Below are 15,865 nucleotides of genomic sequence, written 5' to 3' on the forward strand. Positions count from 1 at the left end.
AGCTCAGTGGATCACTCAGGGAATATAACGCTCACTCTCTTAAGACATCTGCCCTCATTTCTGCTTCTCAGAGCAGGGCTTAAGCTAGGTGCAGTTCTCCCTTGCTCTGTTGTTTGACACACAGCTATGTGGAGCCACACATGTCAGAGGTCTGCTTGGCTGAGTGATGTTCTGCCAGTTTTTGTGCCATTCAGTCAGTTTACCTTATATCCCAGTATATGTCAGTCTCTCTTGTCTGTCTGCAGTTTACCTTGAATCCTGGCATCAGTTTTACTGTGGCATATTTTCTCACTGCTATCTTGGGCTGTAGTTTAATATGCAGTTTAAGATAAAACTTCTGTTAAAAATTTCCACCTCTGAGTGACCCTCACTGCTCATATCTCCCCCTGTGAAACTTCCTCCCTCCTCCATTTATGAAATGTTATCACAAACATTATATGGGTCAGTTGTGAGCTTGCTCATGAAAATGCAGTTAAGCTCTGGAAAGCCCAGAGCACCGGCTTTTGTGTACCACAGTGGGTCAGAACAGGGACAGCTTTACATGGTTGCAGGCTAGATATACTGGGACTGCCCTTTAGTGGCAGTGCTAATCAAAAATGTCATGTGAAACTCCTGTTACAAAGAGTAAGTCTAATTAACAACTCACCATTTCCATGTTAAAAATTCCTGTCATTTGGCAAATTCCCACGATTGTCTTTTTCTCTTGAACTGTTTTGTGTTGGGAAAGATAGAGCATTGCCAAGAAACGTGTTCTTCCCAGAATAGCCATATGCAGATAATGTCCTATTAGTTCCTTATCTCAAAATAAACAAACAAACAAATAAATAAATACATTAGAGATAATGAGTAGTTGGGTTGGGAGTCTGAATATTTGGGAAATATTCTGTTGGTTTTTATCAGTTCCTTTCCAGCAAGAGAAGCAGCACAAGTACACTGCTACTGCCTGTACCCCCAGCTACAGAACCAGTTTTTTGGATGGAAGTAAATCCTTACAGGGGACTCTCAGAATTCTCTAGTTATGGTGAAACAATAACACATCTTCTTCACAGGACATCTCCACTGGTGAATGTATTCTCACATCCCGTGGGTTCAGTTTTCTTGGCAGTACCACTGCTCCAACTTCTTCCAGGCCTAAGGTGTGCAGAACGTGCTTTTTGTGTGGGTGCCTAGATCAGATGCAGGATGCCACTTGAATGATCATTTGTTTCTTCATCTAAAAATGCTAAGCATAATAGATATTTGTAAAATTTTATAGTTGGCAATAATGAACTAACTTTTTATTGAAATAGAACTATGGTTTGCTGTGCAGATAAAATTTGATTTATTTTGAAAAATTTGCAGTTGTATATGAACTGTGCTGATTTGGAGGTGTTGTTTGACCAAACAAAGATTTCTTCAGCAGGTCACTGGGATATTTTGCAAATGACATCAGATAGTATCACTTACATAAATCAGCACTGTCAGTTTTGATTTGAAAGTGGACACCTTTAATATAACTTCCAGTTGCTAGAAAACGTTCCTCAGTGGGAACACTTGAGAGCCGAAAGTAAAGTATATTTCATTTATTACACTCCAAACTGTCAACACCTAGAAAAGTATACCCAGGGTGATTGGTTTGCATTGTATGGAGCAGATGATGAGTGTGCCAATCTGTGTTCAGTCAGAATCAGCACAAAATTTGGTCACAGGCATGTGTTCCAGTCTGATGAGAATCAGTATACTTACCTGCAGAATACACACCTTTTAGAGAAGGTGTCCTATATGCAAAGCAAATTACGTGTAACTGAAAAAAATCTCACTATTAAAAAAAAATCAGGCATTTATTGCTTCTTTTTTGCTATGTGTCTGCTTTAGGAAAAAAGGAGAAACACAGCTTTTATTATGAAATACCAACCTTTCTTGGTTCTGAGAAGAAATTGGTGATAAATTAAGCTAATCTCCATCAGGATTACTCTGCATCTGGGATTTAGGCAAATTGAATCAGAGGCCTGAATAGTGACAGTGAATATCTATTAGACTGTAAACAGAATAATAGGCCCTGTGAATTTTAATGAATGAAGTGAATGGCTGAACTCTTACAGTTTACAGAAGGCATATGGTTAGTGATGCATACAGTGTGCCAGGAACAACATATAATGGAGATCTCTTAATGGATAAAATCTTGATTACTAAAAATGAAGAATAAATAGATTTTGAAAAGCTTTTCCTTACTCTTCTTTTTCTTTGCTTTTTATGCTTAGAAGCATAGCACTTGACTTTGGTTTTTGATTATGATAGGTAAAGATGATAAAGGATGTAGCTTAAAATATGTTGACTTTTTTTTTTATAAATATCGCCCTCTGTATTAACAGTTTAGAATTGATTTAAACGATTCAACCTATGTAACCAAATTGCAAGGTATGTCAGTTTTCTGTAGCTGCCCATACAAGTCTCACTTATGCAGGTGATTTTCTTAATATTCGTGCTGCTTAAATTTTTCTTACAGTGCCTGAGAACGATGCTCCTAGACCGTGACTATCAGATATTAGCCACTGTGTGAACAGGTCCAACAAGTTGAGCTGAACAGGAAATTGTTTTCACCAACTTGCAAATAACTTCCTTTTCTGCCTCAGGAAAAAAGAAAGAAAAAAAAAAGTTTTTCAGAGAACTAGTCTGCAGCAGGCTTAGCTAGGAGCTGCTTGGGGACTCTGCAGCGCACTCCCTGTAAGGGTATAGATCCACCTGTGATTCCTTTAAATGGCTTGGAGAGACTGCTTTGTAAAGCTGGTACTCAGCCCTGTGCGTAACCTGGAGATAGAAAGACGCCTAGTTTAAAAATAATGGGCAGTTCAGGGTCTGAAAGACAGAAATGACATTGACTGGAAAAGGGATAACTGGAGGACTTAGGGGACTGGACACTAGTACCAAGTGTATAGAAAAGGTTCTGGGCACGCAGCAATTGGAAAACAATTTGGCAAAATGACAGGAAAATTAGCAAAACTTGGAAAGGAGGAGAAAGGTCTCCAGTAAAGATTTATTTAAGAGTTGGTGTAGAAGTAATTGTTTGGTGTGTGTTGATCAGATTACAAGAAAGCAAGCTGAAGCAGAGAGAACAGAAAGCACCTATACACAGAGCCTTGTGAAGTCTGCACGGTAATTTGGAAAGGTGGGAGTTGAGGGGTTTCCCCAACGCATGTGCTGAAAGAGCTACAGAGAAATGGGAAGAATTCTAGGAGGGTGCAGTCATAAAAACCATGTGACATTATTTTGAGAAAACACGGTTGATAGGATTTATGGACTTTTTAAAAGAGTATAAGGAATACCAGAGCTGACCTCTTAAATGAGGTTCCAAACACATTTATTTCAGCAGTGCAGTGGCCTTACACAGGGCACATGGTTTATAGTTTTTATGCTTTGTGGGTGTTTTTGCAGAAAGATGGCATGACCTCAGACACTGAACTGAGTGTTAGGAGCTCTTGGTGCTCTTCACACCTTGGCCACTGACCTGCTGTGTGACCTCTGGAGTGCTGCTTCACCTCAGTATTTCTCGGTTTGCCCTGAATATTCTTTGTTTGCCATGTCCAGTATAACTGTGCTGACTTTGTCTGCTCTAACTCTTCAGATAATAAACTCTCTGAGATCCCAGGTATTTCTTAATGCACGTGTATGAAACTCTAATCTCTGTCAGTGCCTTTTTTTTCTCCTCTGTGTAAATAACTGTAATATATGATGTTTTAAAGCAATGATGCTAGTTTGGCTAGCACCTGAGTAAATCAGAGGTAATTCTGTTGAAACCAAAGAATTTACAGCAGGGAAGAAATTAATGTAAATGAGGTAGGACTTAAATGCTGAAGTAAATAGGACTTTAAATTATTATTATTGCCCATTTCACATAAATATAACTTTAGAAACCAATATATTTTGACAGAAATATTCTGCCTGTCATCCCACGCTGATTATACATATTTCAACTCATTCTCTGCTATGAAGAAAACTATTATTTTTTCCCTGTTATAGGTCACAAAACACAGTAATTGTGTTGAAAATTTAGCAACACTACAGCGAAAACTATGGAGTGTTTGCTGACGCTTTAAAAAAAAAAAAGCATCAGTCTGAAAACATTTGGGTCTAGAACTTAAACTTTCGACAGTCTTAAAGCTTAATGTACAGGAGAGATTAGGTAACTGTAAAGCTGTAATTTTATATATGACAAAATGTCCCTCATACCAGTGAGCTTCAGATGTACATTCTGTAAATGAGGTGCCCAGCTGATGCAATAAGAGGGGCTTCATTCCACGTGAAGTCGTGTTACAAAGAATGCTATGAAAAGAAACAGATTTTTAAGACAAGATTTCAGGTGTAAATGGAAGTGTGATAGCTAAACAGTTGCCAAGAAAGGATTAGAAAAGAGACAAAGCTGACCAGTAATACAAAATCCTCTCATTTTGAATCACAAGGGGAATTTTAAAATGCGCAAATATACTCATAAATATATATTGTGTACTTCTCTACAAAATATAAACGATATCATAATTGGCCAGAATAAGTCTATTGGTGCATCTTTGTTTAAATACAGTTTGTTTAAAAAAAAATCTAAAATTAAAAACTGTCCATGACTTAAGGTCACTTTTCTATTGATTTGTAAATAAATTGAATTACCTTTTAGACATAACACAATGTATTCAATTTCCTTGTCTTACAAATTTCAAATGTAGGTTGAAATATTTCTAATATTTTCCCCTATGGTTTTCTGCACCTAGAACTGGTTAAGAAAATGCAGTGAAAAGAGTGTTCTCAATTTTGCACTTGAAAATAAGTGTTTATAAAGAAATAATTTGTTTTCAATGGTTTTGAATCAGGAAGGAATGGTATTTTGGTAGACGATGTAGGATGAGATTGGTAGCAAAGGTATTTTTGAGAAACGTTGAGAAATACAGTATTTAAACAGTTGACAGCCAAGCGATACTTTTTCCCCTCTGTTCCCCTAATGGCAAGCAGGAATAACACAACTTAAGCCAGCAAAGTTGTACAAATTCAAATCTTACCTGTAATAGGAATCAGATTATCAAATTTTATGCAACACAGTTTCTCATTTCTGTTATTGTACCTTAATATTCTTCTCCCTTATTGCATCCTATACTGGGTTTTGGGTTGCAGTTCTAAATGCCAGGAAGCCGAGTCTTGTGTTTGAATACTGGAATCCTTTCTTTTACTGTGTGACTCAAGGGTTTTGTCAGGAAAGCCACAGTGGGTTTACCCTTAGTAGTTGAAAAACAATACCATGCAAATCTGTCTACACTTTTGCAGATGTTCTTATAACCATAGTTGGGTTTGGGATATTACTGAATTCACCTTTTCTAGTTCACAGTCTATCATCCATAGCTCGGAGCCATGAAGAAGGGAGGACTGGGCTGCTAACTGGAGATAACTTTTGCCACAAGGGTAGAAGAGGCTAGTAATATTTCAAATTTAGATAATTTTCCAGAACTTATCTGTTAGATCTGTAGTTATGCTAATGTGTGTTCAGATTTGCTTGTATTAATCAATGTGGAAATTCAGGTTGTAGATGCAATGACATTATCACATTATTTTGTATGTACATTCTGTGATTTCTCAATCTTTATGTAAAAAGAATTCTTGCACATCATCAAGTGAGGCATTTCTTCCAGGCAACGTGTGCTTTCATATTCCACTGATCTCTATGTAATGCTTTGAGCACTATTCTCAGTGCCAATCCACATGATTGTTTATTTAAAATCAAATATATCAACCTGTTACTTGTCTTTACTGGGTGTATTTCTCCCTTTCAGCTCTTTATTAAACTAGCCTTTGAAACTTCACAATTCTACTAGCTTTTATGTAATGTCGTCACTCTCATGTTCCCTTGTGTATCTTTTTCTTTTGTTTGGGTTTAAATACATTCTACAGCTTATTTGTTTACTTTAATCTTAATGGAAAAGGTAATAAAAGCTGATCTTAATTCCTCCAAGTATGTACAAATAAAGAGCTGAGCCATGTAGCTTGGACATATATGTTCGTGAATTTTAGAACTGAAGCAGAAACTGTGATTGAAGACAGATAAAACCATCACACCACATTATAAATTACCGGTGTGGCATTGGTAAAATACTGTTTCTGCCACTTGAACATTTGGCAATTGCATTCTTGGTTGGTATTGAATACTGAAGTTGGCAGAGGGAGATAAGACTGGTCTGTATCTCTTCTACACCTTTACACTCTGCTTTCAGGGCATCTGCTGGAATCACTGAAATGACATGTGATCTCTGGGGATCATAAGAATTAAGTTGACCTCCTGAGGCTGACTCATTTCCATGGGTCAGAATGCTACGTTACAGCCCTTGGCCAGACAAATCTACTGCAGTGGTCTGTCTTGTCTTTCTTTCTTGTCTGCACTCTTGTCCCTTTCCTGATTGGAAGAAAAGTTACGCCTAGAAGATATACTTGTTCAAGTGAAGGAGCTAGCTGTGGTAACTTAATTTATTTATATCTACATATACACACACATATATGTATAAAATTACGTTACTATAGAAGAGTTTTTCATTGACATACAGGACTCGTACTGTGAGATCAGTTTAAACATTATTACTAGAAGTATTTTGAAAGTCATTTTTAGAGAGGCAGTAAGGACCAAGTAACTGTACTTTCACTGAAAAAATGTGAATGCTTGTTTCAGCTGCTGAAACAGTGAATGACATCATCTTCCTGTGGCACTTTGTCCATTTGTCTTGTTGATCGTGAGCTATCTAGGGTGGTAATGCTTTCTCAAGCTTTTGCAGTGCTAGCGTCTACACTAAGCTTAAGCCAGCAATAACTGTTCTACCACAAAAGTGGAGAAGTTCTCTTAACTCAGCTTTCAGTTCTGTGAAATTCAGATCTTTTCCACAGACAGCTGCAACATCTTCACAATACTTTTGTTTCTTTAGGAAACTAACCTTGTTTCAGAAAAGATTTTCAATTTCATTTTTGGTGTAATGTTCTGGGTCACATCCTTGTACTGTCCCAATCTGCAAAACAAGTGGGTTTCTAAGAACACATTATTTGTATCTAAGGACACTCGTGTTGAACTACATGCAATATATTATGTGTAGGAATGTTCTGTATATTACACTGTCCTGTACATCTGTGTGGTTCATTGACCCCGGCCAGCAGTTAACCACATAGCTGCTTGCTCATTCCCTGTCCCCAGTGAGACGGGGGAGAATAGGAAGAGCATTCATGTATTGAGGTAAGGAGAGTTTAGTAAGTGAGGGAAAGAGGGGGAAAAAACCCCAAGGGATGTAGACCAATGCCCAGCCAGTGTCTGAGCAGTGTCTACCTGCCAGACCAATCCTCTGTGCTCCTCAGTTTTTATTATTGAGCAAGATATTATGTGGTGTGAAATGTCCCTTTGGTCAATTCTGGACACTTGTCCCAGGTGTGTCCCCTCCCTACTTCTTATGTGCCCCAGCCTACTTGCTGAGAGGGAAGGGTGGGAAACAGCGAAGGCCTTGATGCTGTGCATGCACGGCTTGGCAATTGCTGCTGTGTTATCAACACTGGTTCAATCCCAAATGCAAAACACTACACCATAGGATCTGCCAGAAGACAATCAAATCCATCCCAGCCAGACCCAGCACAACATTATTACTATTGTACAAAGCACAGTAAGGCTTAAAATATTCCATAACTAATGTAAGCCATGACTTCAGCCATGAGATCTGCACCAGTGCAAGACTGAAGACTGGCTACACATAGCTACAGTTCTAGCATCAGACTTTGGTTTGTCTTGGGGCCGTTAAGTTTTGTTATACTACAAACAATGACAATAGAGTGTGTAAATTAACATGGTAATTATGAGAATAATTTCAGGCATTGGCTTGGTCATATGACATTAACTGGGGCTGTTGATCCATTTGTATAAATTCCAAGAACAACTACTGTCAGAGCTTTTTCAGACATAAAGACCTTACTAACAGTGTGTTGTTAGAGTCTGTGTATCACCACAGCTTCTTTGAGTGTTTAATTAAATATGACCTTTTAAATGAAAGAAGATCTTCATCTTTATACATCTCAAAACTGGCAAAAGATACAGTGCTAAAAAGCAATTGCATGCTGAGACCAAAATCTAAAAATGTTATCTTAAGAATGGGTATTTTGGGTTGTGAAAATTAAGAGTAAAAAGGCTTATAAGGGAGGTATTATGGAACTGTATGCAACCCAGCAGATGTAATATATACTGTATAACCATACGGAGTTGGTAGATAATGCAACAATTGCTACAGATTAAAAAGAGATGGGTACTTTAAGCTCATGTTGTTAGAATTTTAAGCCTTTTTTTTTTTTTTTTTCCCCTAGTCAGACCAGTAGCAATTGCACTGGTCCAATAAGATGTGTTGTAGATTTGTTTTCAGGAATTAATCAGGGATTCCTATTCTAGTTGGCTGGCAGCAGCTAAGTGTATCCCACAGGAGCAGTGCTGATGGTAGCATCTAACTTGGGAAAATGGCTTTACTAACAAAATATCTCCTAGATTTGACACCAAAGAAAAACAAAGCGAAAAAATCAAATCCTAGTATTACTAGTACTAATAAAGGCATTGCTATTGTACATCAATATAGTACTGATAGTACTGAAGTCATATCCTGCACTGATATCATTGTAGGCAGTTTGCATCACCAGTGTATGCTTAGAAGTTTAAAAACTAGTACTTCTGAAATACACAGTGGGATATGTTTTTGTTTAAAGTCATACACTTAGCTCCAGAGTGTGTTGGATCAATTTCTTAATCAAAGAATAGATTATACTGGCTTCAGTACACTCACAAACAAAACCTGTGTTGGTTAAATCCTGGGTTTTTGTCATCTTCAGTTTGGAAATGGTTCTTCCTAACATAGTTAAAGACCTGTGTGGCTTTGATGTTGAACATTTCTGTAGTAAAGCGTGAACTGACATATAAATGAAATCACTAATAAGTAAACAATTACGCACATGAATACATTAGTATATGATGGATAAGGATATATCAAGAGAAAAAGCAACTTAAAATAATAGGGAGACTATCATTTTTTAAGGCATTTAGCCAGGGAAAAATGTGTATCAAAACATGATTATTACAACTTAATAATGTGAAGGCGGCAGGTTCAAAAATAGCTGGTCTTTGAGAGTCCAATTTGAAAGTCCGTTAAGTAGCCTTGTTTTTCACATATGGTATGTATTTCACTTAGGCTTCAGTGCCTTAGAACTGCTCAGGGAAAAGAGGAATTGAAGCACAAGTCCTCTGTATATATGGTCTACTGTGGTATGCTTGCATATCAAAATCTATTACTTGTAATTTTCTCTGTCCTTGTTTTTTGTTTAAAATTCCTTTTTTTTCCTTATTTTTCCTTTTTTTTTTTTTAATTGCTGTTATGGATTCTTCATGGTCTTTCTGGTACCTTCCTTTCTGGAGCTCTGAACTAAAAGGCAAGCACAGTGGAGTTGCAGTTTTGGGGTTCCACTGTTGCTACCTCTGTCAGCTTGTTCATTCATCATGCACCTCTTTTGGAGCTTGGATACACCAATGAAATTTATCTAATAATGCCATAAGGCTATTGTCTGGCAATGAGATGATGTCTGAGATGTTCAAGTGAATGTTTAACTTTGATTCTTCTCATGCTTTTTGTTTATCTGTGCTTGGCTATTTGACATTATTTGTAGTCTTCCCATGTGGCTTTGCAGTTAATTTCCTTGATGTTTTACTCCTTTAATTTACATTTCTTATTTGCACCAGTATACAAGTGTGCCTCTTCTAGCTCGATCACTTACATCTGACAGAGACCTCCTTACTTTTGAAATTTGGGAAGCTGATTCAATTTGATTGAAAAATTACCGTTGAGCATATTTTTTCCATTTTCAAATATATCTCCTACATGCTGCAGCAGCCAGTTTACTGTTAGACCATTTCAAATGCTACAAAAACATGACTTATCTGTAAATTTTTTTTCATAGTGTGTGCTTTTCTTTTTGGGGCTTTCTGCTCTCTTATTTGTTTCCTTCTATGAGCTTGGTCCAAGTTGCCCTAGCTCCCTGCCTGTAACATTTGAAGTTCTTCATTCTTTTCAGCAATGTACTTGCAGACATGTTTATGTAAAATACATTTTGTTAGAAATACTGTGAATGGAGAGACCCACCATGAATCACAAAACGGGACAAATTTCGTTGTACCTCCTCTCCCCAAATCTATAGTAGTGTAATTTTGGTTTTAGTAATTAAATTTTACCTAAATACAGAAAAACATTAAGTTAGGTAGGGGTAGAAATATAAACAAATCTTGGAATCAGATGAATCTCTTGTGCTTTCTTCAAGATATATCAGCAAATGCTCTTTAATGACTGTATTTTGAATACACTAGAGTCTGTAGAGTACTTACCGCAAATGCCAATAAACAGGCTTCATAATTCTGCACTCAGTTTCTATGAGATGAAGGCATTCTGCAGAAAAAGAATTTTCAGGAGTTAATCAGATACTGGTGAGAGATAGTTTAATAAGATGAGCCCCACATGTGATGATCGAAAGAAAACCTTATTCTCTCATTTTAAACTCAGCCAAGGTGCCTGTGTTGACAATCACAGTTCTGCTTGAGTCATGGATGTTGAATGCGCTAGGAGGATCTTCTGACAATAACAATGAGTTACTGCTGTTGTCTCTCAGCCAACAATTTTTAAATAAAAATGCTTTGCTCTGCTTTTGACAAAATGCTTTTGTCATAGTTGCATAAATATTGAAACAGAATAACTTAACTTACACAACTGATACACAACTGATGATTTATACTAATGCTTAGTGTTATTTCACGGAACCAGAGAACTGTAGCAATGGGAGAAGTAGGCATGTCAGCCATCAATTCTTTGTTGTGCAGTTTGGCTCATGCTCAGCTGTAGAAGGTATTATTCAAGCCTGTGTGCTGTTGGGGAACAAGAACCAAAATCAGGTTTGGATTCCATTCAGCTTTCATTCAGGTCAACAAAGTCTTTTCAACAGGATGTTTCATACTGTTTCTTTTATTCTAGTTAGAAATAAACAAAGGAGAGTGTCCTCACCCCTGCTGGGTTTCTTCTTTCCCATTAATTGCAAGTACTATTTTTTATCTAGTAATCTTGCAATTTTTTACTTTTCCTAGATTTTTACTTCAGTTTTACTAAATCCCAGTAATCCCTTTTCTCCCCACTCCAAATAATGGTTCTCCTTTCCTGTTGTTTAAACCTTGCAGTTTGCTTTTAATATTCTGGTTTTTATGGATTTCTTTTAAGCTGCAAGCATCTTTCTGGCTTAGGCAGTGTGTATCACATTTCAGAAATGATCATAGAAAAATTGTCCTTTATTGTTACCTTATTTATTAGTCACTAGCAAAAGGCAGTTTAATTATGCAGCATTAGCGGGATCAGACATCCTATCAAGCTCTAGTTCTTGCTTAAAATTAACTATAAGTCTTCAACAGCAGAAATGAGATCTAAAATTGACGCTTCTGTTGGCACCCCTGCTTCAGACCTTGTCAAAGCCAGTGTTAAAGAACAACTGCAACGGGTTTGGTCTGGTACCTGGTCTTCTTCCTCCCACCTGAGCTGGTGCCCGTTTAAAACACCCGCTAAGGGCACCCATGCAGAGAGGCTCCCTGCCCAGACCTTTTGTATGGGCCAGCTGCCTAGAGAATACAACCCTTCCCGTGCAAGCCTTGGATAATAATACAGCGGGCTTGTGTGCTCCTATGCTGGTTATCAACAATGGATAACCACTACTGTGATGATTTAAATTGTAGAAATTGTATCGGGAAGAATTGGTGGCCAGGGCAGGTTTGATTTACGGGAAACAAAATTTCAGGTTTTTGAACAAAAGGTGTTTTCACCAAATACTGGTATTTCTTCATGCAGTGAGGTATGAGTAAGTTTTAAAAAGATCTCTGACCACAGTGAAGTCTGACATTTCTGTTGTTATTTCAAGTACAGTAGTAGACTGGATCAGGAAGGGATTTTTAATTGATTCTACAGGAGCTGCTTTGTCTTAACTACTGATGGCATTATAAATATAGTTATATTGCTAAAGACATTGAAAAAATGTACCTATATTTAAGACCATTTTCTGTTTTAACGTTCATCTTTTGTGTTCTAAATACCATGTTATTTACTACTACAGCAGGTATGCTATTCAACCAATAATACAGAATGAATGTAATTCCATTCTAAAGGAGCTTAGTCTGAATGATACTGTTTTTTTCATAGTGTTTGCACCTCAAGAAAAATAGCAATGGAATGTTTTTTGCTTGTGCATCTTCCAGGCTCTAACCAGAGAGTTACAGCGCAGCATACAAGAGCTGAGAACAAAAATCAAACAGGCAAAAAAAATGGGAGAAGTGAGAGTGTGCAAAAAGGGTCTTTCCCAAGAGTCTGTTCAGTTGGCAGCATCTATCCTTAATGTTTCAACAACTGATCTCAAGGAGATATTAGAAGTGGATGATGATGAGGTAAGTTACTTTAAGGACTCTTCAGTAAAAAGGTGCTAGATCAGAAAATGGTATTCTGATCCTGAGGAAAAGTACTTCCAGGTAGAGACAAATTTCACTGTGCAACATCCAGCACAAACAGAACAGAACAGAACAGCTGGATTTAAATAAAAAGGTCAGGTTAGTGACTCGTAAAGTGTCAAGACTTCGGGCATGTATAAATAAAATATAAATGTACTGTTTTGAGCATGTAGATGTAGAGACATTATTTGAAAATCCTTAGTAGTTTGCTTTTTCATGAGACTGTTTGGCAAGGTTATACATTTTAAATAGACTTCTGCATTAATGAAAACAAAATTAGAATGTATCTTGCTGTACCAGATTGATTCCGTTGGCGCTTTCTTTCTTGAATTGTGATACCTATTAAAAGTATTTCTAGTAGACAGATGGTTTCTGGGGGAATCCATTGCCTTTTTTTGTTGATTCTATCATACATTTTACTATGCAATATTTGATAGTGTTTTATCAAATCACCCTCTATTAAATAGATATAGTAATAAGATTTCTTATTCAGATTTATTTAGGCCTGATCAAATAATACATGAAAAAGCTAGTACACTTACCTTAATAGGAGTGTCTGGGTGTTGAACATTACTGGACAGTAACAGTATTCTGGTGATGACTTAGGTTTAGCCTTGTTGGAGCTTTATATTTCAGAACTCACAAAAGAGAATTTTCACATTGATTAAATAAAGGTGCATTGTATGTGTATGCATTGATACAGATTATGTTCTTGAATACAAATAAAATGGACTGATGCCTGCCCTGTTTACTAACATTTATACACCCCTGTAAGGTGATTCACTTTTGACAGATTTGTTCCATACTTACCTCATTCTCAAAGTAATTTCTATGTCTTTGGTTGTAATCACTGTTGTGAATATATGTGTAAAATACACAATCATATGTAACTATAAATTGATAGCAGATTTAAAATACAGGTCATGAATTTACGGTACACAGATTTTATAAACATATTCCGTTTACTGGTGTGTAGACTCAGGCACCTTTGATCTAGTAAAATTTACACATAGATCACACGTACACCTTTATATTAATGTGAAAAGAACATACCATGCATATTTCCAGGGACATGCACAGACATTAACAGAGTCCTCATACTTGGTGGATATGCTTCAGATAACTAGTTTTGCAATCATAGTTCCCACTTGCACATGCTGTTTATTTAATTTATATCCAGTCACACATGTCCTTTATTGTTCGCTATGTTCTTCTCAAGTGGTGTCAAAATACTGTTTCTGTGTTATATGTCTCTATTTTTAGGAAACAGCGAAGACAAAAATGGAATTTGAAAAAGATAAAGAATGGCTGCAGTATATACAGAAACTTCTTGAAGCACAGGTGCTGAATTTATATCTTCCCTTAATAAATTATAACTTTCTAGTCAGAGTAGCTATGTGTTTTTAGGTTGTAATTAATCTTTTGCATTTGTATTATGTTGCCATTGATGGTCCCAAACTATACTGTGACAAGGCAACGTAAAAGCCTTGTTTTATATCATTTCCTGTTTATTTCTATTAAAATAGGAGTCAATGGATAAAACCAAAGAGATGTTAACCAAGGATTTGTGATAGCTAACTTAACAGCTGGAACCAGTGAAACAATGCTAGAGAAAATGAGCGCAGACCTTCCTTGGCAAATGTGTTAATTGAATTATTGAAACAGTGTGTAATGCTTGCTAGAGTGACAAGAATCCATTCTCTCATACCTCTTAGGAAAAAGAGATTTTTTTATTATGTGCCTTTAAAGTTAGTAGTTGATATGGACACCTGAGGAGTTCATGGGTTTCAGTGACCTTTTACTGTGGACCTGTTTCCAGTCAATTCATGTTTTCCTCATAGCCAGACAGCTGTTTATTATCGTGTCTTCTCGCATTCTCTACAATATTTTCTACTGAGACCTCGAGCAGCTTGTTAGTGGGAAGTAAATATTGATTTGGCATCCTGTCAATGCAGAAAGAATGAAAAAATTTCCACCAGAGGCCCCTCAAACATTTTCCTATCGACATTTTCTGGGCAGAGAGGAAAGCTGCATAGAGGATGACAAGGCTGAGACTAGTAGAAATCCCTGAGGGGTCCATTGAGACTGCTGCTGTGACCTGTGTGATACTTTTTCTTCTCTTTCAAGTCCTTTTTTTAATACACATGGAGTCTGCTGGGATGCTCCCCTCTTGTAAGTGATCAAGGGCAGTTTATTGGCAGGTGAGAGCCCTGCTTTTCTAGCCATAGTCAGCTTTTGCTTGGACATCACTGACAACATATACTGACTCTTGAAACTTTTCCATTTTATTTTAGTTGTCTGCTTTATTCAGATGATGGGTAGCTGATGTCTGAAAAGAAATAAAATTTGATTTACAAATCCAGTGTTCCTAATGCATATTCACTAGCATGGGTCCATTAGCAATGTAGTTCATATCAGTTAAGAATGTGAATGATTGAAAATATTTTGAAAGCCATTTCAAGGGAACACTCACATCCAAATTTATATATTTTATCATTAATAGCTTTTGTCTCTCGATTGTGTCCTATGACCAGATTTTTAAGAAGTGACAGTTTTTCCACTCTTTCATTATCAAAACCTACTACCATTAAGACTGCTTAATTGCTGCAGTGGAGGAGATGGAAATATCAGTTTGCTTTTACTGGCTTTGTCAGAAATACTGGCATTTTAATTTAGCCTTGTAATGTTATGTGGAACTCAGCAGTAAAAGCACAAATATTCCTATTCACTAAATTGCCTTCATTTTAAGAACTTCGAAAAAATCTATAAATTTCAAGATTCTGTTCATGTAAGGGACTCCAAAACACAAATCAGATTCATAGAATAACACAAAGAATTCTTATTCTTTTTTTTTTGTCTTGTTATCATTCTTTGGTTAATTGTTAAAAAATCCAAAGCAGAATTTTATCACTTCTCTTCATCTGATACAGGCAGCAAAAAGGCAGGGCATGGAGAGTTAGGGGTTTTTTGACTATGTAACCAACTATATTAGGATTGCAAATGTTAGCTAAGATAGAGGAGCTTATTGCTTTTAGCCGTATAAGTTTGTGTACAAATTAATACTGTTTTTCAGTGATTTTTTGTTCCATCTTATGGGGTTCCTCAGGAGGAGCTCTGAGGGTAGAAGTAATTCTTGGCAAGCTAGCTGTCTTTAGAATTGCAAGGGGATTAGTGCTTTTTGGAAGCAGTCAGCTCTGCTTTTCATTTCTGTCCATGCTGTCACATGGATGGAAATTGTTAAGATCTCACGGTCTCTATTTGGGAGCAGCTCACAGAAGATTCACTGTCCTTTAAATCCCTTAACTTACATCTTGTAGAGATTTGGGG

General features: G+C 36.8%; 1 protein-coding gene across 3 annotated transcripts in view; it reads left to right on the top strand.

Moving 5' to 3' along the window:
- Positions 1-15,865, top strand: part of CNTLN (centlein) — a 197,755-nt gene that overhangs the window by 175,182 nt on the left and 6,708 nt on the right. For all 3 annotated transcript variants that reach the window (XM_080371891.1, XM_080371890.1, XM_080371892.1), the window contains 2 exons: positions 12,293-12,478; positions 13,802-13,879. In XM_080371891.1, the coding sequence (XP_080228017.1) occupies positions 12,293-12,478; positions 13,802-13,879 (264 nt within the window). The remainder of the gene's footprint in view (positions 1-12,292; positions 12,479-13,801; positions 13,880-15,865) is intronic.

This window comes from Falco punctatus, assembly GCF_963210335.1.
Source record: "Falco punctatus genome assembly, chromosome: Z".
NCBI lineage: Eukaryota > Metazoa > Chordata > Aves > Falconiformes > Falconidae > Falco > Falco punctatus.